The 27,156-nt window shown below is 52.0% G+C and overlaps 1 protein-coding gene across 3 annotated transcripts in view; it reads right to left on the bottom strand.

Moving 5' to 3' along the window:
* Nucleotides 1-7,246: 7,246 nt before the first annotated feature.
* Nucleotides 7,247-27,156, bottom strand: part of Acsf3 (acyl-CoA synthetase family member 3) — a 40,398-nt gene continuing 20,488 nt past the window's right edge. For 2 of the 3 annotated variants that reach the window (XM_021169908.3, XM_021169909.2), the window contains exons 7-10: nt 21,511-21,637; nt 12,092-12,226; nt 11,594-11,705; nt 7,247-7,747 (exon numbers count right to left, since the gene is read on the bottom strand). In XM_021169908.3, the coding sequence (XP_021025567.1) occupies nt 7,603-7,747; nt 11,594-11,705; nt 12,092-12,226; nt 21,511-21,637 (519 nt within the window). In that variant the 3' untranslated portion in view covers nt 7,247-7,602. The remainder of the gene's footprint in view (nt 7,748-11,593; nt 11,706-12,091; nt 12,227-21,510; nt 21,638-27,156) is intronic. The other variant, XM_085843531.1, reaches the window with a different exon arrangement.

Below are 27,156 nucleotides of genomic sequence, written 5' to 3' on the forward strand. Positions count from 1 at the left end.
CCCCAGGCTACTTGCCTTGGTCAATGTCTGCCTCTTGCTCTCCTGTGGGCAGCTGGCCTTTCTAGGTTTGGCGCTGTCACGTGTAGTGTCTTGTTAGAGTTTCTGCTGCCATGAGGAGACACCATGACTGCATCAACTCTACAGGAAAGCACTTAACGGAGGCTGGCTTACAGTCCTGAGGAGGAGTCTGCTGTCACCGTGGTGAGAAGCATGGTAGCAGAGTTCAAGGCCAGCCTGGCTACATCGTGAGACCCCCGTCTCGAAAACCAGAAGCAGTTCAGGAACCAAAACATCAGAGACAGAGGGGCACCCGACAGCAGAGGGGCACCCGACAGACAGCACAGGAGCACCCGACAGCAGAGGGGCACCAAGACAGCAGAGGGGCACCCCGTAAAAAGTCAAGTCTGCCCACGAGGATCCATTCAGTGAACAACTGATAGTCAAGAGAAGACATGGTCAGCTTTATGCTAAATATGCAATTAGAAAACTTCAAGGCACTTGTTAAAGAATATAAGCTTGAGTTATAGTTTCTAGATAAGCTGAGAGGAAAAAAAATGCAGAGGTTAATGCCACAAAGGAAGCCCAATGGGCAGCCAGCACACAAGACACGTGGTCTACATTCATTGGTAATCACATTAGATAGGTTAATCTTATCATGTTGAATTAAAACCACAAAAGTGTTGCTGAATGAAGCCATGCAGGAAGTGGGGAGAGACTTACAAAGATGGACAAAATGCCAACCCAGACGTCGGACCAGCAGCGCAGTGGATGGAGAAGGTGTTAGTAACACCCATTCAAACATGCAGCGGTCCACGAGGGCCAGGATCTCAGGGCTGCCAAGCTGCTGAGAAAAAGCCGTGCAGACTCTGTGGTGGTCATTAGGATTACGCTTAGACATTGGCACTGCTGTCCTGCAGGTTCATTGCCAACCTGACAGAACGTGTTCTCTTAGAGCAGAGGACTTTGTCTCAAAGGTTGGAAGCCAGAGGGAAGTTTGGCAGGCACAAGCTCAGCTTGGGCTCTCAGGAGGGACGCTGAACACATCTTGAAGGGTGGGCCCACAGATCAGCCGCCCGAACACTTCTGCAGGACTGAGGAAGGTACACAGGGCACACAGACAGACAGAGAGGCCTGAGCTACCTTGTGCTTGAAAATCCAAAACCTGCATGAGACCCATTCATGCTCAAGTGTAATTCTAAGTAAGCCTCTAACCTTTAGGAAATGGAATCTGGAGCCAGGCACCCCGCCCCTCCTCCTTCCCAGCTCGGAGGTCATGAGGTTTCAGAGACCAGTTTACTACCCTGCAAAATCGCAGATTAAAGGTAATTCTGCATCCTGCATCCAAAACCCAGGGCAAGACGAAGTGTGTCAGATTCTTAACTTTCAGCTGTCTCAGAGGCACGGAGACACCTGGTATGTGACACCCAACAGGGTCTGGGGTTGTTTCCAGAGCCAACATACTGTAGCTCCCAGCAAGACTTGCAAAGCTTCGCACCAAGTGGGGTCCAGGACCAGATGGAGCCCCAGGCGTTCAGCTCAGCTTTCTTTGGGAAAGAGTCTGCAGGAAACAAAAACACTAAAACAAAACCCAAACCACGCTGATTTTCAGAGCCTTCTGGGTTTTAGGATTGGAAATAGGGCCTGGCAGAGTCACAGTCAGATCTGACAGGAAGCTGTTCTCACACACACACACACACACACACACACACACACACACACAAAACTGTGGTCCTGTATAGCCAACGGTTTCAGGAGCAGGAGGGTCTGCAACAGGAAGTCCCCAAGAGTACAATCAACTTAATGGTGAGCACAAGTCAGTGCTTGCTCAGGGGGTGTGGTAGAACGGCCAGGGTCCTGCCTGGGACCCTGGGGGGGGGTAGGTGGGCAGGAGGAAGGAGCCTCGGGGTTTTATTTTCTTAGGGAATGAACGAGGAAACTCTGGACAGTTCAGAAAAGAAACCAGGGAGGGACCCAGGCTTGGAGGCTTGGGGACGAATGCCAGCCACCCCCGAGAACCCCAGTAAGCAATTTTAAAATGAAAGACAAAACCATCTCACCCAGGGTCCACCAGAAGCTACTGACATCGGAGATCAAATCTCACCAAAGACAGGAACCACTCAGAAGAAAGTAGGAAAGGTGGGTTCCAGGGTGTGCTCTTGCAGGGTCAGATTTATCCAAGTTAACAGATAAACCCTGCAGCTCCAGTACAAATCCTAGACAAGTTTCTGTTTAGAGAAGCTTTGTTAGAAATAACGTTCAAGGCTGGAAAGAACAGAGACCACTACTCCAACAGAACTGTCCGGACAGAGCAAACCTGCGTCTTGGTGGAGAGGGCGTCCCTGGAAGAGTGAGCTAAGAGTAAATGACGGATAGCCTTGTCCGTGTTGTCAGGGTCTAACCTCACAGGCTTATTCAGCTTATTCAATTGGCTAGTCTTAGAGAGTCATTGTGTGTCTGGCTGTTTTGCCTGCATGTGGGTATGTGGACTACACACATACGTCTGGTGCCTACAGAGGTCAGAAGAGGGCATCCAATCCCCTGGAACTGGAGATACAGATGCTTGTGAGCCGTCCGTCATGTGGATGCTGGGAACTGAAGCTGGGTCCTCTGGAAGAACAAGTGCCCTTAACTGCCCTCACCTCTCCAGCCCCAAATTATATACTTAAATCAGCTTACAAAGTAGTGGGCTTCCGTAGGGGAACATTTAAAAAAAATTATGTATGCTTTATATCTATACATACACACATATATACATATATTCATTGCATATTTATTTGTTCATTTATCTAAACAATGAATCTGTGAAGTTTCTAATTAGAATGAACCCAACCACATCCATGCTACAAAAACCCACAATTATAAATAGGAACAAGCAGAATAAATACCTAGGTTACAATGATAAATTATAGGAATACTATCTATCTATCTATCTATCTATCTATCTATCTATCTATCTATCTATCTATCTATCTATAATGGAACACACACACACACACATATTTGTTTAAGACAAAGTCTATGACCTGGTTGTTCTGGAACTTGCAGGCTAGCCTCCAACTAACAGAGATCCTTCTGCCTCTGTCCCCCCTGCCCCCCAGTGCTGAATTTAAAGGAGTACACTACTGGTGCCACTGCCCAGTGCCACCACCACTGCGACCAGCTTTGTTTTCATATCTTTAATTTTAAGGTACAATAAAATCAGTTAGGATTATTTTTCTCTTTCTTTCCTCCCCCTCCCCCTTTAAAACGATTTACTTATTTTATGTATGTGAGTACACTGTAGTTGTCTTCAGACACACCAGAAGGGGGCGTCAGACCACACTGCAGATGGTTGTGAGCCACCATGTGGTTGCTGGGAGTTGAACTCAGGACCTTTGGAAGAGCAGTCAGGGTTCTTAACCACTGAGCCATCTCTCCAGCAACTCCCCCCACCCCTTTAAGACAGAGTCTGCTGGCCTTGAACTCATGACAATGCTCCTGCCTCCACCCCTGAGTGCTGGAATTACAGGTGTACATACACCACCACACATGTCTGGCTTTACATTGCAAGGTGGATCACATCCGGGACTCTGTGTATGGCAGACATGCACTCTGCCCACTGAGACACGCCTCAGACACCTTGGGCTTCAAGGGCTTTCATCTGCACAAATGCTCCAGTGGTCCTTCCTGCATTCCCAAACAACCCTCTGAGGCTACAGTCCTATAAGAACATTGGATGCCAACTGTCTTTCATATTCATTACTTGTAATTCATCCTTGAGTGTCCAGCATCTCGAATTCTCACTTGGATTTAGACGTCCTCTCAGTCCACTAATTCCTCAACTTTCTCCTGGAGGTCGTGGAGAACCTTGCTTTTACAAAGGCATGCTGGAACTCAGGTATGGAGGAACCCCTTCCCTGTGGCGGTGAACTCATCTCAGAAGAGTAGAGAGTGCTCAGGGGTGGGCTCACAGTCTGTGAGCACCGAGGACAGCAGCTGTCTGCTCCCGGGTGGAGGTGCAGCTGATGTCAAGAAAGGTCCACCTGCAGACCCAGTTGGTGAGCAAACTCTGGGTCTCATTTTTAGCTCACATATTTTTTAAATGAGCGTTTGGCCTGCATGTATGTCTGTGCACAACATATATGAATGCCTGGTGCCCAAAAAAGCCAGAAGACAGCGTTGTATCCCGTAGAAATGGAGTTACAGATAGCTGTGAGCTGTCATGTGGCGTTGGGAATTGAACCTGTGCTCTCAACCACTGAGCCATCTCTCCAGCCCCACGGGTTTCACTTCTTGAAGATGACCAAGGCAAACATAGCATGAACCTCCTACTCAATAAACTTGTGTCTGTTGGGGGAGAGGGCGTCTCCTGTCCTCCCACAATGCTTAAAACAGCTTTTAAAGATGATTTCCCTCTGCACTGGTCAGGCTCGCTGCCCTGGGAAGGAGCAGGTGTCACATGCAGGGCGAATGCAGACCTGGTGATGCTTTGTGAACCCAGTGGCCTAGCAGGAATTGCAGGGCCCCATGCCCTTTCTTCCAGAGCATCTAACACTGCTCAGGCTGACATTGGCCGCTGGAGCCTCTGAGACAACTGACATTTCACTGAGGGAGGCATTTCTGAGACCAGAATCGTGTTGTCTTGACAGCCATGTGTACATATGTTTTATGTATGTTCAATGCATGTGTGTGCCTGGTGGCATGTGTGCACAACCAGCCAGCCTGATGGCGTGCTGTCCCTTTTTAAAGAGTAGCTCATTCCTGTTCAAGCAGGTGCTTTAGGCTCTGATGGTGTGGCAGCTGGTTGTTGCTGGTTTTTAACTGGTGTGTGTGGGGGTGTCTGATAGTCTGGGATGAAGGATACTTAATGGTCTATCTCACCCTTACCTGATCAACCTGTCATTGACCTTGTCAATGACCTCCTTGTGCTTCAGAAGGGTCACCAAAGATGGGACATACAGATGCGGCTGACCCAGCTGAGCCTGGTCTGAGCCCGAGCACTCCACGTGACACCCACATTCCTCAGGAAAGTCCCTTTTACAAGCCTGCACACAAACATGGTCACTTGTGAGTGTGCAGAGATATTATCCTCGCCTACACGGGCTCACTTTTCAGAGGCGGTTGTCCATGTGTACCACGTATGTACACAGCAGTTCCATGGGAGCTCACATACCGACCTCTGATCACACAAAAATACCCTAGGCAGATGGGATGGAGATGGGAGAGGTGGCGAGGACAGACGGAGGCCAAGGGCTCTGGACCTGAGCAGTGAGTGCAGTCTACACCACAGTCTTCTCTCTCGGATTAAAACAGCCACTCCCTCCAACTTTCGGTTGTTTCATTCGCAGGCCAGAGGTGCCCCCCTCAATGTGTAAAAAGCACCCACAGACAGGAGCACGCAGCATCTCTGCCTGGGTAGTACTCACTGCCACCTCTGAGAAGGGCGCAGGGAACAAACAGTGCATCTTGTTCCCTGCCTGCCAGTGTGAGGCAGGTCCCCGTGCATGACCTGTGGCTATCCTTCACTGTAGCTGACAGCGCTTTCCTGGGCTTTATTAACGATCGTGTCAGCAGCTGGCATGGGATGCTGCGACTGTCTTCAGGTGATAGATCACGAAGGCCTTTCACGGCTATTTATTTCCAGTGACCCTGTCTCCCCTCTGCTATTGCTCGCTTAAGAGTTATGAAGGTGAATCGGGATAATTTGATATCGATCTATTTGCTGAGCTAAATTGACCGCATGGTGGATGTTAGTAAGGGCAGTCGGCTCTACCAGGGCCTGTGGAGGTGGCTCTGACCTCCTGCTCACAGCTACAATGGGGAAACAATTACAGGGACCAACACTGAGGGCCAGAGTCCCAGACATCGGGGAAGTGAGTCTTCTTGGGTGTTGGAAGGTTCTACAAGGGCCGTCCATGAGCCACCAGTACTGCACCCACAGGAACGTGACAAGTGTGACAATGGATCAATGGATGTTCCCCATTCTGGCAAGTGATGTCTTGTCTAGAAACAGTCAAACCACAGTGGCCTTGAGAACACCATACAGAGAATGGCAAGAGACGTGTGTGTGTGTGTGTGTGTACAGATCTCCTGTGGCTAGGCTGACATTACTCTCCACTCTGCATGGCTATCTGAGCTAGTGTGGCTCCAGCTTTAGGTCTATATGATGGCCCCAGGGCATCTTATCTTTCACTATGCTGGGCCATATGGGCAGTGCCCTGCTGTCTTCTCAGGCTCAGTTCACCAGGAGAGTGCCTGGTTGCTCTCCGTCTCCCAGGAGCAGGAGGCTTCCCTGTGAAGGCCTTGATGCATTGGCCAAGAGCCAACAGAGTAGGTGTGCACAGCACAGGTGCCTCCTTCCGTGACCTTGTGAGGATATCTTTTGGAAACGTAAGGACTGAGGTCTGGGCTGGCCTGTGATACCTGCTATGGAAGGGCTCCAGGTGAAGTTACCTCCCACCATTCCTGAGGCTTTTTTTCACTGAGTCCAGGGTCTTGAGCCCAGTAGCAGATGTGTTTTCTTGAGCAAGATGGCCCAACACAGGGTGATGCCACATAGGGTCACTCCCACAGACTGCACTGGGATTCTCTGGGAATCCTGCCCCTGGGGATGGCTCTGGGAGGCCCAGATATCTGACAGCTCCTTCCACATCCTGGTTTCTGGAGGCAGAGCATTTTCCTTCCAACAATGAATCGTCCAGTCTCACTTGGAGCTCTACCAGGCCTTGTGGCAATGTCAGAGGCCAGAGAGAGAGAGGGAGAGGGAGAGGGAGAGGGAGAGGGAGAGGGAGAGGGAGAGGGAGAGGGAGAGGGAGAGGGAGAGGGAGAGGGAGAGAGAGAGAGAGAGAGCGAGCCAGCGCTGTGCTGTTTCTCCCCATGGCCTGAGGGCACATAACCAGGATCTGAGCTGGCAGGACGTGTAAGGTCTGTGGGCTGGAAGATGGAGGCCAGGGAAGCTGAGTAGGAAGAGGTTTGAGAAGAAGGCACAGAGGACCAGAAAGACCCCAAACTGGGGTGAGACAAGGTCAGGGAAGAGGAGCTTCAGGGCTACTTGGGGATGGCCCTCACCTGACATGGATGAGGCTACAAGGACTTCAAGTGTTCTACCACACACACAGCAGTTCCAGGGAGATAGTCCCAACAGCAGGAATCCTGGTCTGGGAGCTGTAGGCTCCACCCAGTGCTGCTGTTTGTCGTTCTACGTGGGCTGGGAGCTGTGACAGCCTAGGAAATGTATGTGTGCAGACACACAATTCAAAGGTCACAGTCAGAGAAGCAAGCACGACATACATCGTGTGTCTTTATTTCACCTCTCTTCTCACTGTTACCTCTGACTCTCTGGGACCTGCCCTCAGGAGAGGCAGCAGCCCCGGGCACTGGAGAGCTGGCCACAGCCATGTCCTTACTGTGCTTGTGAGACTGGCACACAGCAGTGATCTCAAGGACCACTGAGGACACAGCCGGTGGTCAGGGTCACCTGGGCTTGGACAATCAGCCTGGGGTTGGGGGACTCACTTGGTGATTCGTCCCCAGAGGTTTTGCTTCCGGTCAACCTGATTGCAGGGGGCGAGGGAGTTCCATCCGAGGCCCACAGCACATGACTGCTGGGGTGTTTGGGGTTCTCTAGCCTTGGCCTGGCTGGCTCCTCTGTCCTGAGGGGTACAACTGTGTGAGCAGCTCCTTCTTATTCACCTTGCCCATCTGGTTCCGGGGGATCTCCTCCAGCAGCAGGAGCTCTGAGGGCACAGCATAGGGGGCCAGGACACCTCTGCAGAGACAAGCACAGCCTGAGGACAGCACCCCACCCCGGGAAACGTAGGCATCTGATATACCCAGAAGCCATTGTGAAACGTAGGCATCTGATATACCCAGAAGCCATTGTGGCTGCACCCTGACTGTGACAGATGGCAACAGGACTGTTGTCTTCTCTCTGGCTTCCTACAAAGTCATGTTGGAGGCAGCAGTGACATGGGTGAGGACACTGAGAGGAGGGGACAGGGGAAGAAAGCGAGCCCTTTGCTCTCCTCATCCAGACTGGTTTCTTCTTGCCCTGGGGATAACTGACCACAGGCTGGCCTGCTGCCATTCCCACTAAGGTGACTCTGGCACAGGAGAGTGGCTCCTGCAGGTGTCAACTACCGACAAGTAGCTTCTAGGCCACCACCAGAATGTAATGAGAGGGAGGCATTGCTTTTGGTAGGAAAGACTGCAGGTCCTGTTCTGAGTCTCAGATGGCACTGGGGTAGGGATGTGAGCCCTGCAGATGTTCTCCTGCTCTGCTGCACAGACAACCTACCCAGAGATCATGTGCACAGCCTGGGGCAGAATCCCCGCCTGCCCCAAAGTTCCTCAGACCAGAGAAACCTTGGCTTTCCCAAGGGTTTGAAGGGAGTCTCCAGGAGTCCACAGGCTGTATGTACAGTTTTAACTGTAGATACAATTTTCAGTCTTGAGTGACTCGTGGCCTTCTATGTCACTTTTGTCCTCCCTGAACCTGGCTCACCAGCTCTCTTGCTGCAGTGACTGCTCAGACCTTCCAGCAGGGCTGTCTGGGGCACTGTGGCCCTTGAGCCTTGCTCCTCTAACCACTTGGACTGTGTCCCTTGGTTCTGGATAGGCTCGCCTCACTCCCTATGACTTTATCCCAAGGGATCCTCTTGAGTCTCCCACAGGGATTCCAGTGCCTCTCCTATTCCTAGTTTGTGGCTCCCATTCTTCCTGGTGCACCCCTCCCCCCCAATCTTTCTCCTCTTGTCCTGTTAAGTTTACCTGGCCTGTGTATTTCTCTGTGTAGAAACTAAACTGGGCAGGATTTACAGGGAGGTCCACTGCAGTGTAATGTGGGGACTGAGTACAAACCTGTACAACTGGCTGACACATAGCTCCAGATAGAGGCACAGCCTGCCCACTGCCTGGACTCGCAGCCCCATCATAAGTAATAGACACATTAGCTTCCAGATGAACTATACTTCTGGGACTGGGAAGAGGTGGCAGTGAGTTCTAACCCCTGAACAGTCTCACCTGCAGTGGTCCTCAGAGCCCCTCCCTCAGCTCAGGAATGTTCCTTCTCTGGTACTGCTAGAGTCCCTGCAAGTGACATGAGCATCCAGAAATGCATGCTCCGTGTCTACTGAACTGACAGCAGGGCTCTCACTCTGTAAACACCCCACGCACACGGCTGGGTTTCTCAATGTTTAACCTCCCGTTTCTGGTGTAAGTGCCACACGATCAGGATGTGTTGGCTCTTTTGTGAATAGGACCTAATTTCTAGCATTTGGTTAAGCATTTTGTGTCTGTCTGACAGGAAACTGGTCTGAGTTTCTTGTCTGGTTTGGGTCCCATGAAGTGAGGTGGGAGTGTCCCTCCTAGTGGGAATGGACTTGTATGCACTTTGGGCAGTGTCCCCTGAGGTGCTCTGGGCCTGGCATTTGCCTTGTGGTTTTTTAACTGGGATTCAGCTCCACAGACACAGAGCTCTTCAGCCTGGCTCTCATATTAGTTCCGGTAATTTATGCACATCACTGGTTCTTCCAACTACAAGGAGGACAACTTGGGACTGTGTAGACCTCCTGACAATCGCTGGGCTGCCGTGAGGTACACGCTGTACCTCCCAGAAGGTGGATATCACAGGTGGACACAGTGACACCTGGGTTCTCTTGCTCCTTCCCAAACCTCCTCTTTCTCATCTGGGTCACCAGGGTCACCCAGGCTGGCCTTGAACTTGCTCCAGGCCTGTGCTACTGTGGCCACTTGTCTTTCACTCAACATGGAGAAAACCTGGTTCTTTGTTAGTGTTCTCTCCTGACACTGTCTCTCTCTGGAACTCCTATTAGCCGACTGCAACCTCAGGATGAGAGCTCTACTCTCTCTCCTTCCCACCCGCCTCTCCAATGGCAACTGGACAGCACAGCCCTGTGGCCTGAGGCAGCAGGGTCGCCAGCAGCAAGCAGCATTCACCAAGCATGGACTTGGACATCACACAGGGTGATGATCACTGGGCCACATGGCCTTGCAGGTGTCCTCACAGGACGAGCACCGGGGAGCTCAGACACTGTTCCCTGGGACTGGGTAGGGCTGTGGTTTCAAGTGGGGGGCCTCTCCTCAGATCCCTAACCTCAAGAACAACTGGTGGGGAGGCTACTCACTGTGGGGACAAAATGTCTTAGGACAGCTCGGCAGTGCCTGGCGATCTTTCTTGCACCGTCCCCCTGTACACAGCTCCAGCTCCCCAATGCTCTAACCCTTGGCCCTCTTCTCAGGTCTTCTTCCAGTCACCATGAGCCTGAACACCCAAGCAAGGAGCCTGACTTCAGCGGCAGACTCAGGCCCTGGGGGAAGCACTCAGAGTGCAGGAGCCACCAAGTTGTGGACATAGACCATGGCTTGAGGGATTCAGGCCAACGTGGGACCTCCATCCAACAACCACACTGGCTCTCAGCAGAGGATGCCTGTGTTTCTCTTCTCAAAAAAGTAATTGTTTAATCAAAGCAGCAACCGGCCAAGCAGACTGTTGCCTCTGCTAAGCTATGGAGCTCCAACTGTGATTTTGCGAATCCAGGGGAATCAGTAATTGCCCAGCTGTGTGGCCCTGATGAACGAGGACCCCTGCTGCGTGTGGAGTCTCGTTGGACGAGCCAAAAATAGTCCTACCCAAGAGAAGGCAAGTGGGGTGGGGGTGGGGGTGGGGGTGGGGGGTGGGAGGAGACACAGTGGAGTGGAGGGAACTCAGATCTAAAGAAGGAACCTGAAGGTCTCCTTACAGTGGAAGCTTCGAGAGTCTCCTGTCCTGAGAGTTCTGGGAGGATATCGGCAATCACCAGGGGCTAAGATGAAAGAAACTGGAGTCTACCACAAACAACATAGGGCAAGCCAGCCAGTACAGTATGGTGGCCGTGGTGGGACACACCTTTAATCACAGCACTTGAGGAGCAGAGGCAGGTGGATCTCTGAGTTGGAGGCCACCCAGGTGTACAGAGTGAGTTCCAGGACAGCCAGGGCTACAGAGAGACCCTGTCTCAACACGACCCCCCCACCCCCAAAATAAGCATCTACAGGAACCAGGGAGCATCCGTCCCTGCCCTGGGTTAAGAAGGGAGCTGTGGGCACAGGCCCAGGCACTCCCAGGCTTTGGGAGGCCCCACAGTAAAGTTCGAGGCACTCAGGCGGTCCTCAGGGCTGCGAAGCCCAGGCCATCCTGTGGCGGGCTGAGCAAGTCTGGCAGGATAGGGAAGGGGGGAGGGGTACTTGGTGTGGCACTGGATTGTCAGGCACTTGCTGGGGGGGGGGGGTCCTCAGCCTTGAAATGACTTTATAAGTTGATACCAAAATATCTGCTTCTGTCCCAGGAACACACATTTCTGCCTCAGACTATCACTGTCTCCCAACTTGGTTTGCAGCAGAGGCCCTTCCTACTGCCAAGTCTACATTTAATGAGGGAAGAGACAAAACTAGTCACGGGTCCCACTGCTGGCTTCTTGGCTTCACCCTCCCCACGTCCAGAATCTAGAATGGTCCACCCACCCTCCCGCCCCAGGATAGGCCCTTCTGTCCCCGATTCCAAGGTGGTTGGTTCCCTTAGATGCGCTAGAACCCAGGACAGTCCCTTTAGCCCTACCTGGCCCACTCCTTGAGATCCCTGTGGGACAGTGAATGTCCTTCTTGAAGAGCAACCACAGCTGTGACCCGCTGGCCCCATGTCATATCGGGAACTCCAATTACAGCGACATCTGAGGACAGCAGAACAGGTTGGGGACTCCTGGGAAGGTCCTGATGACCGTTGGCTGCAGTGCCCAAGCCCCTGGAGTGAGACCCGTGGGGATGACACTCAGGGGAGTGGGAAGCATCTCTAGGGGCTCGGCCTGCTCTTGCTTGGTCTGCAGAGCAGCTGTGTGGTCTGGCCAAGCCTGCAGGCTGCACTAGTGCAGCAGGGAGCAGCTTGGGATAGCCATTCTGTTGCTGTGTGCAGGGGACGGAGGGAACATAGACATATTTCACAGGAGCCCTAGTAGCAGGTGGAGGAGGTTCCTGACAGCCCAAACCTTGACAGAGTAGAGAAGGAGGCATTGTATTTGGGGCCGGAGCTCCCCTAAGCCTGAGGTAGCCATCCACTCACCGGCGATGCTGGGGTGGGCCAGCAGGTGCCGCTCGATCTCCAGGGCGCTGACTTTATAGCCTCCAGTCTTGATGATGTCCACGGACGTGCGCCCTCGGATCCAGTACCTAGCATCCTTGAACACGGCAGTGTCTCCTGGAAAAGGAGTTTGTTTCTGTGATCGCTCTGGACAAGCTGGTCACAGGAGACTTCAGTGTTCCTGACTGTCACCCCAGGAGTCCCTGGGGACCACGTGCATGCATATGTAGGTCCCACCATTCCCACTGTCCAGGTCCACTTCCTGTAGAGGCTAGCTCCAATGGCATGTGTCCTTTCCCATTCTCTATTCCTGTGACACTGGCACCCAGCCCTGCTGCCAGCAGTGGGGTGGAGCCCACCAGAGTCTGTGGCAGTGGCAGGCTGGGAACCAACGGGGCCACTGGATTCTGGGCTATGTTCCTGTCAGAGCAATCAGAAACAGGGTGCACCGTTTTCAAGAGAGCAGCAAATAGTTTGTGGCCTTTGACCCCGACCTCTGCTTCACAGAGACACGTGCTGAGCACTGTCCCGCACTGTTCCACCACTATCCACAAGCCTCTATCATTGCACGGTGGGTGGGTCCTGGATGAAAGGACAGTCATTTCCAGCTCCTTTTCCAACATGGGGATGCTCTGTGGTAAATGTCTTCCTGCTCTTCTGCCCTTGACTCCCACCAGCCCCAAACAGCCACAGTGCCCTTTTCTCTAAACGAAATAACTGTCTCACTTGCTCCTTTCACATAGGAGCATGGGGCCTGCCCGGTGAGCTTGTCATGCCCCACAAACACGGTGGCAGTGCCAGGAGCAGGGCCCGGGCTGGAGCACAGGGCTATATTTCCGGCCAAGTCTTCTTCCAGCACGGCGGTGTGTGTATTTGCGCATTAGTGCGGGTGCATGTCCATGCACGCACATTTGCATGATTACGGCTGTGTGTAGGCATGCAGATGCCAGCAGCAGCCCTGAGAGCAGTGCTGGGGCCTCCCTGTCTGCTCACACGCTCCCTGCACTCCCTGTGGGTTATTACCTGGAATAAATCATAAATATTTCATCGTACATCACGCGGCCCGACACGGTAAGGCACCATCCATCACCCCGCTAGTCCCTGGGACTTGCAGTGCAGGGCACACTCCAGTCTATTAAACAAGATGGATGGGCCTGGACGAGCTCAGGGCTTATTCACGGAAGACAAGGAGAGGCTGGCCCTGGAGAAAGGACTGGCCCTGGAGAGTTCTCTCGTGTGTGGCAGCTGTGTGTACGGCAGGTGACAGAAGAGTTGGATGGGCAGCCTCAGCCTAGACCAGGACAGGCCTTGGACAATACTGACTGAAGGGAAAGGACCCAGTGTGGGCTATGGGGCACACAGGACTTGTCCTGGGTCCTAAGTGACCCTCTACCTATGGGGCATACAGGACTTGTCTTTCCCACTCCTGCTGTAGCTCTGGGTCCAGCTGTGTCTTTCAGCCTGTCTTCCATCGGCATCTCCTGCTGTAAGCATCAGGTTGCTTGTCTCCACGTGAGACAGTGAGGTGGCAGCCTGCACTGAGGGTCCTAGCAGGAGGCTCTCTGATGCTGCTCCCTGGGCCTCCACTCCCTCTAAGGTGCAGCACAGCTAGCCGCAGCCCTGCCCTGAACATGGCTTCTCTTTTTGGTCCTGCAGGAGATACCATACTGCCCACTACAAAGCTCCATACCCTCGCCCCAGGCCCCGAGTTTCTAAGTTTGATCTGGTGAGAGGCCTTGGGACAAGGGATTCTGCACATGTGGGTTCTTGATCTGGGGCTGTGCCCCATGCTGCTCTTTTCTCTCTTGAGGAAAGAGATCAGGGCACAGCCGGGCACGGCTGGGCACAGTCTGCTCTCTCAGCATATCCTGCCTCGCTGTCAGGACTTGGGGACAGTGCATAAGCATGAGGGACTGTCACAGCCCATGGCAATGACGGGTGCCAGGGTCCGGCTACCTATTGGCAGCACTGGGAGAGAGGAGTTAAGACTGAGTGCCAGGTTCTGGCTCACCCTCAAAGCTCTGGGAGGTGCCGTCCTCTCTAAGCTTGCGATGTGTTACCTCACACTCTGTCTATACAACAACTCTGTAACTAATAAAGCCACACCCGGGGTTTCCCTCTGCCGATTCCATGCTGCTTACAGCTCGCGGTTTCGTACAGCCGGCAAGACCTCAATCCTAGCGTGCTCTGAGCTCTGACGATGCTGACAGAGGAGTCCAAGCCACTGGGGATGTGCTTAGCCTTCATCAACCCTGGCCTTGCAGACAGCCTCCATAAGTCTCTCTAGCTGGTGCCTGTCCCCAGGTGACAGGCAGGTAGAGAGAGTGCAGGCTTTCGCAGTGACATCTCTGCTCAGATGGCAGCACACAAAGCACTGGCAGCCCAGGCCCCCATCTGCACTTGGATGACTGGATCCCACTCTGCTCAGCAGTCCTGCTCATGGCAGAGTCTGAGGCAGGCAGGGCTGAGGTCTGCCGTCAGCACCGCCACCAGAGCACGGTCCACGCCTTTTCTGAGGCTCGAGAAAACTACTCTGTCCAGGCCACTGCGTGTCCTTGCCCTTCAAAGGCAGGAAGGGCCAGCACAGATGCTGGTGCCAAGGTCTGGCGAGCTGCAGGGAACTAAGAGCTGTAGGCTGCATGGCATCAGGTGGAGGGAGAACCTGGGTGTGGTCTCTATGGTTGTCCACGGAGTGGCTTCTGCGGGACAGATCACTAGGCAACACATCACTAGCTTAGAAAAGATAGCAAGTCAAGGGGGCTTGAAGGTACGTTTATAACCAGAGGCTCAATTCTTAACTCCTTCCTCCCAATAATGCTGCTGACACGGGTACTTCCAGACAGAGGCGACAGTAAGTATTCGAGGGGACACAATGAATGTCCTCATAAAAACAAAGATTTGGAATTCAGAGTGCACGAAAGTGGATTAGAGAGGACCCTGATGCTGGGGTTTCCCAATGGTGACAGAAGCAGTATCGGGTTTCCCCATGGCCAGACAGCCACACAGGATGAGTCGCTTTTGCTCCAGGGCACTGTGCTGGGTCCTTACTTGATCTGTGGCAGAGCAGCAGTGCCTCCATACAGGAACTAAGAACACAGTGTCCACACAGGAACTGAGAACACAGTGTCCACACAGGAACTGAGAACACCAGTGTCCACACAGGAACTGAGAACACCAGTGTCCACACAGGAACTGAGAACACAGTGTCCACACAGGAACTGAGAACACCAGTGTCCACACAGGAACTGAGAACACCAGTGTCCACACAGGAACTGAGAACACCAGTGTCCACACAGGAACTGAGAACACCAGTGTCCACACAGGAACTGAGAACACCAGTGTCCACACAGGAACTGAGAACACCAGTGTCCACACAGGAACTGAGAACACCAGTGTCCACACAGGAACTGAGAACACCAGTGTCCACACAGGAACTGAGAACACCAGTGTCCACACAGGAACTGAGAACACAGTGTCCACACAGGAACTATTCTAGATGTGCCCTGCGGCCTCACTGTGCTGGGGTCTAGGCTATCTCCGGGGACTGAATGAAGGAACTTGACTACCTTGATTTCCTTTCGTGGCTGGGAGTGAGAAAAAGTGCCCCGTGTTCTGCTCATAGTACCCACAAGGCAGAGTGCAGGAGGCCACACCCTTTTCAGGCCACCAGGACTCTGGGAGGAAGGGGATGTTACCATCAGAAGGCTGTACTTGGCATGGGGCTAAGGACCATCTTCCACGACTGCAGCCTAACTCTGTTACGCTAGCTCAATGGCTGAGCTGTCTCTACACTGGGGCACCAGGAAGCTGGCTCTTTCTGGTCAGGCTACCTCTCTGTGCCCTACAGCAAACCCTCACTCTGTCTGTGCCCTTGGGGAGAAGGCTTCATTTGTCTCAGAAGGAAGCCCAGGAAGCTCCCGGGGCCCTGAGGCCCTGCAGGATCCTGCTGGCTGGGATCTCCAGCAGTTACCTCACGCTGCTCACGTGCCCTCCTCCTGGCATCAATGTGCCTTTGCCTGGGACCCCTCCCGCCTGGCACGTCTTGCATGCTCTCTGGCTGGGACCTTCATAGGAGTCCCCTGGGTGTCACTCTTCAGCAGCCTCCTGATAGTCTACTGTCTTGAGCCAGTCCCTTAGAAATTCACCTAATTTGTGACTTTTGACTTGTTAGTGTGAGCCCATTTTGGCCTCCAGCTTGTCCTGGCCTGTTCAGTACAATCCTATTACCAATGGCCAAAGTAATTAAAGACAGGGAAGCCAGGGCAAACAGGCAAGGAAGAGGCTCCAAGCATCCAAGGGACCAGGCTGCTGGGCTGGGGGTTTTGAAACGTACATCAAACGAGTTAAGTAACTTTTACTTTTTATAACCACATATTTGTCAGAAGGCATTGATTTGGATTTAGCCTCCTTGGTCTGACCTGATGTGTGTGTCGAGGGGATTTTGTTCCGACAGAAACAGCATGCAATCAATAAAATCTTATTACATGGATTTATGCACTGCTTTCAAACCCACTGCTAGTTCATGTCTCTGCCTTAAACTGTAATTGAAAATAAATCTGTGATACTTGGGTGTTGGTTTCTGAATGCAAGAATAGAGAGGGGCCTTGTCAGGAGCACTGCACACCACCTCCTGGTCACTTCACTCTGGCTAGGGACCCTGCAAACAATAGCACAGCACTGCTGAGGACTGAGGCTGCTGGTCTGGCACAATGCCAGGCACCCACAGGCAGCTGCAGGACGACATGCTACACTCGGGACTCTGGCTCTCAAAGCTTTGGGGATGCAGGAATACCTGTCCCCTGGCTGCTCTTCACAGCTGACACAGTCCTGTCTCCCAGCAGCTTCAATTCCACCTGGGCCTCTCTTGTCTGACAGAGGATGTGGCTGAAGTAGGGAAGGGGAGGCATCATGACCCCAACAGAGGGCGTGCCTATGGCAGAAGGGAGCCAGCTGTCACTGACACCGAAGCAGAAAGCCTCTGAGACTAGAGCCTGGGGGCCAGGACCTAGAGAGGCACTAGAAGGAACAGGGAATGAAAGCAAAGCAGACATGATAACGTCCCAGGATCCTAAACCTTACCAAAACCTGCCTGCAACAGCTCAGACCAGGCACAGCTAGGAGCCCCAAAGACTAGATCAACAATAGTTTATTTGTTTGGTTTTAAAGGCATAAATCTTAAAGTGGGGAGAAAGCAGAGGAAATTATATGTCAGAAGTTGAACACCAGAAAGCAGACAGGCAGGTGGTGAAGAACTGGAGAGCCTGGCGGGAGCTCCATGTGGCAAACAAAGAGTGCACGCGTGTGCATCACTGCAGGGCCTGGGCTCTAGATGCTCTGGGAAGCAGGGCAGCTCCCCTGGAAGGACAACAGGTCCCGGAGCCCTGCAGATCCTGGCCTCTCCAGCACCGGCAGTCGGCATTCACCAGCCAGAGCTTAGCAGAACAAATACTGCCCATGACTGACCAGTGTGGGAACGGCCTGTGGGAGTGGGGTCCACCAGAGGATGGCAGGGTGTGAGTAAGCAAGTCAGGTCATCCTCTGTGAAGGGGGTCAGTATCCCTGAAGCCACCAGCAAGACTTGGGGGAGAGAGAAGGCGGGAGGGGGTCTTCTGGGCTAGGGTTGGGCTGGCTGGGTTGTGGAGGTCTAAGCCACGGATAGACACATAACTCAGATTTTTAAAAGTTTGCAAACTCCTGCCTGGATTTCCAGCTCATTGTGCAGGAACAAACCAGGGACACACACTGTCAGCCCTCATGCCAGTCTAGCACCAGGGGGATGAGGCCACTGTCCTGTGGACCTGGCCTGTTTCGTCCACACATAGCACCTGAGCCCAGGGACTTGGCACTGGGAACAAAGCACAAAGGGTGCCAGGTGCCCCCGTTTTCTGTGCCTGCCAGTCAGGATGGTACCAGTGCCTTCCCAACCTCCCAGGTGACAGTCACAGCAAGGCAGGGGCAGGAAGCTCAGCCGTGAGGAATGAGGACCCATATACACCTCCACTGGCTGACAGCACGGAACAGCCTAGGAGTCTCTGGGAAGACTATTAATCAATCAACAACTGATTAAAAACGAATGATAACCTTTAGAGGTTGCACTGGAAAAGCCATTTGACAGAGCTAAGGAGCCTCCTAGCAGTACTGGGTCCTAACCCTAAGCAAGCATGCACAGAGCCTCATGGAGAACTTGGCACACATGGAGAGCAGAGGAGAAAGATTGCTCAAATGGCAGCTCAATTAGGGATATTCACTTCCCTGCCTGCCTACCCAGCACAGGTTATGTGGTGGGTGGTGGACAGCACCATTATCAGTGGGTGGCCTCTTCCAGGCTAAGCTTTGGCTTCTGCATGTCTCATGTCCCCATGGAAACCCAAGTGAGGGGCAGCACAGCTTGTCTGCATGATTCCAGCCCTCCTGAACACCCGGTGCCTTGGGGTCTTGTTAACTCCCGCCCTCCCTGCTGGTGCCCTGCTTTCTCCACGGCACAGCATAGCACAAACTGCCCACCATGTGTAATTACTGTGGCATGAAGGCAAGGCTGGCTCCCAGCCCAGATCTTGGCTGATTCCAGTCCTGCAGGCAGCCTCTGCCCATTGCACAGGGTTCAGAGGTCCTAACTCACAGGCATCCCTCATACCATTCCTATGGAGGAAAGGGCAACAGGTTACATCTGAAAACCATTTACAGCCATGCATTTAAGAGACTTTGCAGCCTGGGTCCTCCAAACGCCCATGGTGGCCTGGTTTAGAGCAACAGGGAAGGGCAAAGTCCCCAAAGCCAGCCACACACAACAGACCACAACAGAGCCCCAACAGACAGACACACATGAAGTAGGGGACAGATCTTAAGGAGGGATGGCGGGACATGGTAGGCTTGTTCTGGAAGAGTAAAGGTGTTTTTCTCTCCTTCCTCCTTCTGTGCCTTACAAGTTGCTGGTGACTTTCCTCAGATCAGAATTCTGTTCCCTAAGGAGCTCCACCAGCTGACGTGCCCCTTGCAGGTTTATTGGTAATGACACCTGGTTCCTGTGCACATTAATGGAATTAACTCTCAGCGTCTAGATTCCATCCTCTCTGCTGTAGGGACCTGGGTGACTGGCTCTTTAGCATTGGTGGTCCTCAGGTGGCACAGGAGTATCCTGATCCCTCCCATCACCCACCGAGGAGAGCCTAACTCCAGACTCTAGGCTTACCTATTACTTACTGCCTGCCTGGGCCCCAAACTCCAGGCAGGCCATGTGTTCTAAACAGTTTTGTTGGAAGTCACAGAGTTAGGAGGACTAATTTTGGCAGCAAGGGAGGTCTAGCTCCTTTCTGAGTCACCACCAACCTTGTGAGTTCCTCTGCATACTCCCGGGGGCAAGAATAATCACAGAAAAGAAGGGGAAGATGATGGAACAGTGGGTGCAGGGGGTGAGCAGGGGGCCACCGTCCTCTCATCCTGACCCAGAGGGTGGCCTGGGAGAGGCTGTGGAAGAGCTCTTCCCAAGAGCCCAGGGCAGCCTTTCTCCAGCTTGTGCCACAATCCAAGTGGCAGGAGGGACAGTTAGGGAAAGGGTTAAGTTTAATTTATCCTGATTTCTACTTAATATCATGCTCTCCCCGTAGGAGCGGCAGCTGCGAGCTGATTGCGCGCTCTCATTATGCAGCCTGTATCGCTAATGGCCTGTGACAAAGGCTTGCCAGCTCCCGGCCTTACCCCCGAGAGCCAATTAAACACACACACTCCCTTCCTGTTTGCAGCACGTTACAATGAAATTAAACTGAATTTCAAAATCGTTTTCTCCTGAAGACATCTCTTTACAATAATTAATGCATGCTATTCCTTTTCAACAGAAAGGCCCACCCGGAGGGAGCGCTCACTGCCCACTGTGGCTCCTGCTGCACCCCAGGGCTCCATGAGTCCCAACATCAGTAAAACCTATAGGGCTTGCTCCCTGTGTTTTTAAAGGGAAGAACACAGTCTTTTATCCAAACCTAAACATAAAAGAAGGTGACCACAAAGCAAGTTGGGATCCCTGCAGGGACTGTGCAGAAGGCTGCTGGAGGGGCCTGTAAACGCAGGACTCACTCAAAAGCAGGCTTTCCCAAATCCTGCACTGGAGGGACAATGGCGGGAGGGTTGTTTCCTCCAGATAGCTGGCATTAACCAGGACGCTCACAGAGGGAGCACAGAGGAGCCGTGGTTATCTGCTTACCACTGTCCATCCCTGATCTACTGATATAATCATGATATAATCACATCAGGTTCTCCAACACTGAGCTGGTGACACCCTGCAACAGTGGTGCCTGCAGAGCCCACAGGGCATGCCCGGAAGTTTGTGGGTCTCAACTGTGGACCCTGGGCACTCCCTGGAGGAGTTGGATTGATGCCCCCACTGAGCTAGAGTATACTGGCCCAAGGTAGCCAGGACAACACATGCTTCCAGGGCCACCACACTGAGGGTCACATTTGGCAAACTTATAGATTGTCTCCTCTTTCCCTACAGACTCTGCTTCTCTCAGCTGAGCCACAGTACCCAGCCAGGGCCCATGGCCCCCAAAAGGCTTTGCCTCCAAAAGAACATGGTCTAAACCGCCTCTGTTACGTGGGTCAGGATGTCACATGAGAAGCAAGCCTTTCTTTTTGAAAAGTATTACCTAAGAACTAGATAAGAAAGCATATACTCAGAATGTCAGGAATACAGAGGGGCAAAGGAAGAGTGACCAGAGCGTTACCTCCTGAGGTCAGTGCCTCACGTGATGGCAATGGACTTCAGACAAAAAGCCACTGTCCTTAGGACATGAGGTTCCCTTAAGCTACGGAGGGCTCTCAGGAGGACTGATGCTCAGGTGGAGAAGCTACAGGCCAAGCAGAGCGTCTCCCAGCCTGCGTGAGCTACTGCCCTCACCCCACCCATGAGCCCGCAGGCCACACAGAAGAGACCAACTGGAATATGCAAATTAATGCCTAAACCAAACCAAATCACAGTAAATGAACCTGCTTCTGACCCCACGGTGGGGAGGGGGATTTACAGAGCAAGAAGATGGCTGTGTGGACAGGAGCAGTGGGGTGCCCAAGAGGAACAGGAGGCCTGACCGCCAGGGCAGGAGGACCACAATCATCAGGTATCAGCAAGGCTTTGGAAATGTGGCCAACCGGCAGAGGGACAGCCAGCAGAGGGACAGTGTAGATGCTACCTATGTCTTGAGGACAGGGCTCCAGGCTCCTTGTAGGGCAGTTGTCTCAGACCCTCTCCAGTAGTTGGCAGGAGGTGGAGGCACTCAACAGGGTGTCAGATAGCAGCCTCCAAATGGCCTCCGCCTTCAGTGGGAGGTTCTGGAACGCACAGGCCGAGAGACACCAACACAGACCAGACCCACCTCCACCGCAGTCCCCTCTGCCACTTCAGGCCTTTGTCCTACCTGTTCTGAACCAGCCATCGGAAGTGAAAGCACTTTTCGTTTCTTCTGGCTTATCCCAGTATTCTCGAAACACAGAGGGTCCCCTAACTAGCAGCTCCCCTTCCTTTTCCTCGAACCCTGGAGTCACCTGCAGAAGGGAGGAGACATGCAGGTCAGAGCAGGGCAGCACTGGGTCTCCATGGCTCCTCTACCCCACTGCTGACCCAGGCAGGTGGCTTTTTTGAAACCAGATAGTTGGAAATCTTTGAAAATCACAACCTTCAATGGGTAGACCTCAGTCACACACAAGCCTGGGCTCCTCCTCTGCCCTTGTCCTGGAGTTGAGGTCAGTGCCTGCCCACTCTTAAAACCTGTTCCTGAATTGCATTTCTGCACACTTCTCAGAAGCAGTGAAACACTCACCAGCACTGCCCAAGCAGCTGGCATAGTCTCTGGACAACAACAGCTTGGTTCAGAGTGGCCAACCAAGGGACCAAGTTCCTAGATGTCAAGTAGAACATGTGGCCCCTCTAGCATTGTCACGGACACTGTGTCTTGACCATGGGGCTGCTGTTTGTGGTCATGTTGTATACACTGGCTATGTAAGATCAGCACATACACTTGCACCTTGGCTGTAATGCTTGAGGCCAGTGGTGAACGATGGTGTTGCTGCTGAACATGCCTGCTAGTCTACACTTCTCCTTGTTATTAGAGTATGAGTCTTCCACTTTTTGTCTTGAGTCAGGGTCTTGTTCTGTAGGACAGGCTGGTCTAGAACTCATGATGCGCCCACATGACGCACACACATCTCTGAAGGAGATAACCACTCCTACAAGTTGTCTTTTGACCTCGACATGTATGTTGTGTCACATACACATGGGCACAGACATGAGTACACACACACACACACACACACACACACACAAAGTATGCCCATTTTCCTGCCTCTATGAGACACAATGATGTAAATCCTAACTGGGGAAATAGTGCAAAAAAAGAAATGAATAAAAATTTGAAAAGAAGAAATAAAAGGGCTATTTGTAAAAAATGTGAGGCATATGTGAAAATTCCTAATATATTACAGACTGAAGTCAAACAATGCCCTTGCACTAGCGGGTGAACTTAGCCAAGTTACTAGAGGATGCCAGTGCCCACCCAGAGCTAGCGGTGCTGCTACAGACTATCAGTGAGCCACCAGCACTCACACCCACTGGGTTATCTGAGACAGAAGATAAAGAAAAGGAAAGGCCAGGCAGTGGTGGGGCACGCCTTTAATCCCAGCACTTGGGAGGCAGAGGCAGGCGGATTTCTAAATTCAAGACCAGCCTGGTCTACAGAGAGAGTTCCAGGACAACCAGGGCTACACAGAGAAACCCTGTCTTGAAAAAAAAAAAAAAAAGAAAAAAAGAAAAGAAAAGAAAAAAGAAAAGAAAACTGCACCTGGTTGCTGAAGATGGCGCACACAAGGGTAGGTCAGACAAGAGCGAAGGGAAAGGCATACATGCTCATGGACTGGGGCTTAGTCATTGTTAATTCTCTCCCGCGCCCCCCCCCCCCCCAGTGATGTATAGGTGTAATTGGATTCCAATTAAGAACCCAAAATAACTCTTTGTAGATACAGACAAGCTGGTTCTTGGGGCTGAGAAGATGGCTCAGTGGATAAGCCCTTGCCATGCAAAAGCCAAATGTGGTCATGTGTATCTGTAATGCAAGCATGCAGCAAGATGAGAGTTGGGGGCAGGAGGATTCTTGCAGGCGTAAGGGCCAGCTATCTTGCTATAAATGCTAGTGAATAAAAAGTCCTGCAAGATGGAGACAAGGACCAACACCTGAGGAGTCCCTCTGGTCCCCACATGCACGCCGTGGCTGGCATGTGCAGGATTGTGGGGAGCAACTGCCCAGTGGTGGAGCATTTGCTGAGTAGGCGTGGGTCCTGGATTTGACCCCTAACACTGCAAAACTGCAGACTCCAAACACGGAACAGACAGAACCTGTTGATGGTGGCACGTGAAGCAGCCCGTCCCCTCCAGGAACCATTTGAGCAGTTCTCAAATATGCTGCATCATATAACAGCAGGCTCCTCCCAGGCACTGACCTTAGAGACAGAAATCCTCAGTTGCAGAAGAAAACCTCAAATCAATATGTATCAAATGACTCATCAAGACCCAAGTCTGGAAACACCTCATGCTGCTCAGTTTTTCACAGCTGTGACAAGCTTCTAAGAGGACAACTAAAGGACAAAGGAGTTGTTCTGCCTCATGGTTCCCGGGGCTTCGTGGTCCAGGGTCACCTTGCTCCTCACTTCTGGACCTGTGATGAGGTGTCCGTCCCAGTGGGAGCTGAGTGGAGCGGGTCTGTCCACCTTATGGTGAGCAGGAAGCAGAGGGGAGGAGCTGGGAGGGCTCCCCCTTAGTGACTCGTTTCCCCCAAACTGGCTCTATCTCCCAGAATGCCATCCTGCCAAGATTCCATCAGGGGCTGGATCTACTGATGTGATCAGAGGCCTCAGGGTCTACAAACTTTCTAAAGCCCATCTGCTGTCATCCATCCCCCCAGCAGATGCATCTGAAGACACCTCAGACTCAAATCACCACACAAAACAAATGTCTCATAAATAGCAATTAGTGACCGCCCACCTCATGGAACATCTCTTTGCAGCAAAAAAGGAACACATATCACATCTGGCTGTGTTAGGGCTTTGATTCCAGTGTGACTCCCCAGGGTTCTACCACCTTGTGTCTGGGAGGAAGCAGGACTTTAATGGAGCGCAGGGCTGGGGGCTGGAAGGAACCTCTCTCCGTGGTTGAGGCTCTGGGTGCTGTTGATGGACTCTACAGACGTAGTAACCCCACAGCACAGTCATTTCAGGCCTCTTGCCCACCCAGGAATCCTCACTCTGTCTTTAGATCCACACATCCCAATAATGCCATCTGACTAGTCACCAGCTGTGTTGAGGCACCAGGAGCCATCCCTGACATCGATCAGTGTGCAGCTACCTTACTGCACCCCACCTTCCCTCTCAGATACCCTCCTAGGGACCCCGCTGAGTTCTAACATCTCAGAGCAGCCCAGCTTGGTAGTAAACATCACCTGTATGATACTCACTGCATGGGTCCTGTTCAACTGGAACAGAATAACACGCACAGCTAACTCACTAACAGAAGGCTTGGCTCTAGGCAGGAGCACTGCATTCTTCCTGTGGCTAGAAAGCCAGTCAGTGTAACCTTACCACGTGTGACTTTAGGATCTAGTGAGACGTCAAACATGGTGAAGCCATGCTCCTTCCACAGCCAGCTATACAATGACACCTGAAGACCCCCTGCCCCACACAGCAAATCGGTGCCTGGCTCATACAGTGGGCAGGCAGCAGGCATGGGGATCTTTGAATCCCTCATCATGAATCTTAATCTCAGCTTCCATACAATAAGAATACATATTCCCAGGCCAGTGGCATGAACTAGAAGCACACCAGCTTATTAACACTGAGACACATGTCTGCCTCTCCCCCAGTCTCAGCAGGCTGCTGCATTTCTGAAATCATGGCTCATCCGCCATGGTGACCTGGGTTTTGAAACATGGATGCTATGGCTCCTGAGGATGTGCAGTATCACCCCACAGGTGTCACACCAGCTTTCCTGAGACCAGCAGCTATCACAGCATCAGCACCCCAAAACACAGAGCAGAGTCAGGGTCCTCAGGACACTGGCTCCCCAAGATTCTCAGTTCAATCCCGCTTAAAACCCAGCCAAACCTCTCCTCAGGCACCTCAAACAGGTCCTCCTTGTCTGAGGCCATGGAGACAGATGCCCAACAGTCCTGACTGGACTCAGTGTGCATACACCCCAGCGATGGTGTCACGATAGGACCATGCCCCAGCCTTTGGTTACCACCATGGAGCCTTCAGTGCCCGGCTTGCCTCACTCACAGGTGCCCTCCAGCACCTCACCACTCATGTGTCTCCAGATGACAGCACATGCCCCTTTTTGAGGTCAGGTCCCATTATGTAGCTGAGACTGACTTGGGATTCATAGTGCTACTACTAACCTGACTCCTGAGTGCTGGGCTTGTAGGCACGCACTGACATGCCCAGTATGCCTCCTCTAAAAGGCTGAATGGCTCTACAGTCCACTGTGCATACTGGGTACATAATCCATCCTGGTCTCTTTATTGAGCTCTACGCTGGCTGATGCTATTCACTGGCTATCATGGAGTGTTGCAGCAAATGCGGGCACAGTCTCACATTATAACCTCCCTTGTACTACACAGAGATTGTTGGAGCGTGTCCTTCCTCTTGTCCCTCTCCACACTATTTTACCTGATGACTATACTGTACTAACGTACGTTCCCACGGTGGGCTCAGGTCCCCTCTGCGTCCTCCCTGCTGTCTTCAGTCCGTTGATGGCTGCCGTCCTAATGGAGATCACCTGCACTTACGTTGGCCTTCCTTCACTTGGATGTCCTTGGTAATTAGTGATGTCAGTATTTTCTGTACACTTGTTGACCACCTGTTTGTCATTTTGTGAGAAGTGTCTAGGTCTCCCGCCCTTTCCAATGAGTGGCCTTTTTCCTCGCCAGTCGGCAGAGTCCCCTCTAGATTACATGCTAGTTCTTATCAGATGTGTGGTTTACAAGGATTTCTTCCCATTCTGTGACCATCTCTTCATAGGGTTTTCACAGCCCGAAGCTTTCTAAATTAAACCAATCCCAGGAATTGATTTCTGCTTGTCTCTGCTATATTCCTAATACCTCTGCCTAAAACACTGTCACCAATCCATCCTTCTGTCTTCTAGTACTGTCGAAGTTGCTGGGCCAAATTTAAGGCTCCTTGACTCAGAACTGGCTCTTTTACAGTCAGGTTTTGTTGAATGTTTGAGTCGGAATCTCAAACAAACACATTATAGTCATCACAGAAAATAGTGTAGAGGGTTATCAGAAAGGGGACAAGAGGAAGAACATGCTCCAACAATCTCTGTGTAGTACAAGGGAGGTTGTAATATGAGACTGTGCCCACATTTGCTGCAACACTCCATGATAGCCAGTGAATAGCATCAGCCAGTGAGCGACCCAGACTTGCCTGGAATTCACTGCACATGCCCAGGCTGGCCTCAAACACACCTCTCTTGCCTACCCCTCATATGCTGTGATGACGGCAGGAGCACCCCAGCCTCTGATCTTGTCTTTCTAGATCTGGGCTCTGGTTTTCTCAACATTCATTGATGAGACAGCCTTCTTCCTTAAATGTCTTCCTGGAACTTTTTAAAAATCTGAAACAACTGACTTCTCACCCTCTGCTCCATTGTGCTGGTCCACACGCACATCTCTTCTCTGTGGCAGTACTGTGTCCCTGAGGTTAGTGGTCTTTGGCAGATTTTAAAGGCAGGTAGCTCAAGACCCACAGCTTTGTTCTTTTTGCTAAAGATGCTTTGGTTATTTAAGATCATTTGTAGTTCTATGCAAATATTAGAATTACTTCTACTTCTGTGAAAATTTTGAAACATTTTGGGTATCCATTTAAGTATAGACTTAAAGATTTATTTTTATGTGTTTTTCTACTATATGCATGTGTATGAGGGCTTATCTACACATATGTATGTGCACCACAAGTTTGGAGTATCCTCAGGGACAAAAGATCCCCTGGAACTGGAGTTACAGGTGTTTGTGAGCTGC

Source organism: Mus caroli, unplaced genomic scaffold, assembly GCF_978045245.1.
Source record: "Mus caroli unplaced genomic scaffold, Mus_caroli_1 scaffold_10, whole genome shotgun sequence".
Lineage (NCBI taxonomy): Eukaryota > Metazoa > Chordata > Mammalia > Rodentia > Muridae > Mus > Mus caroli.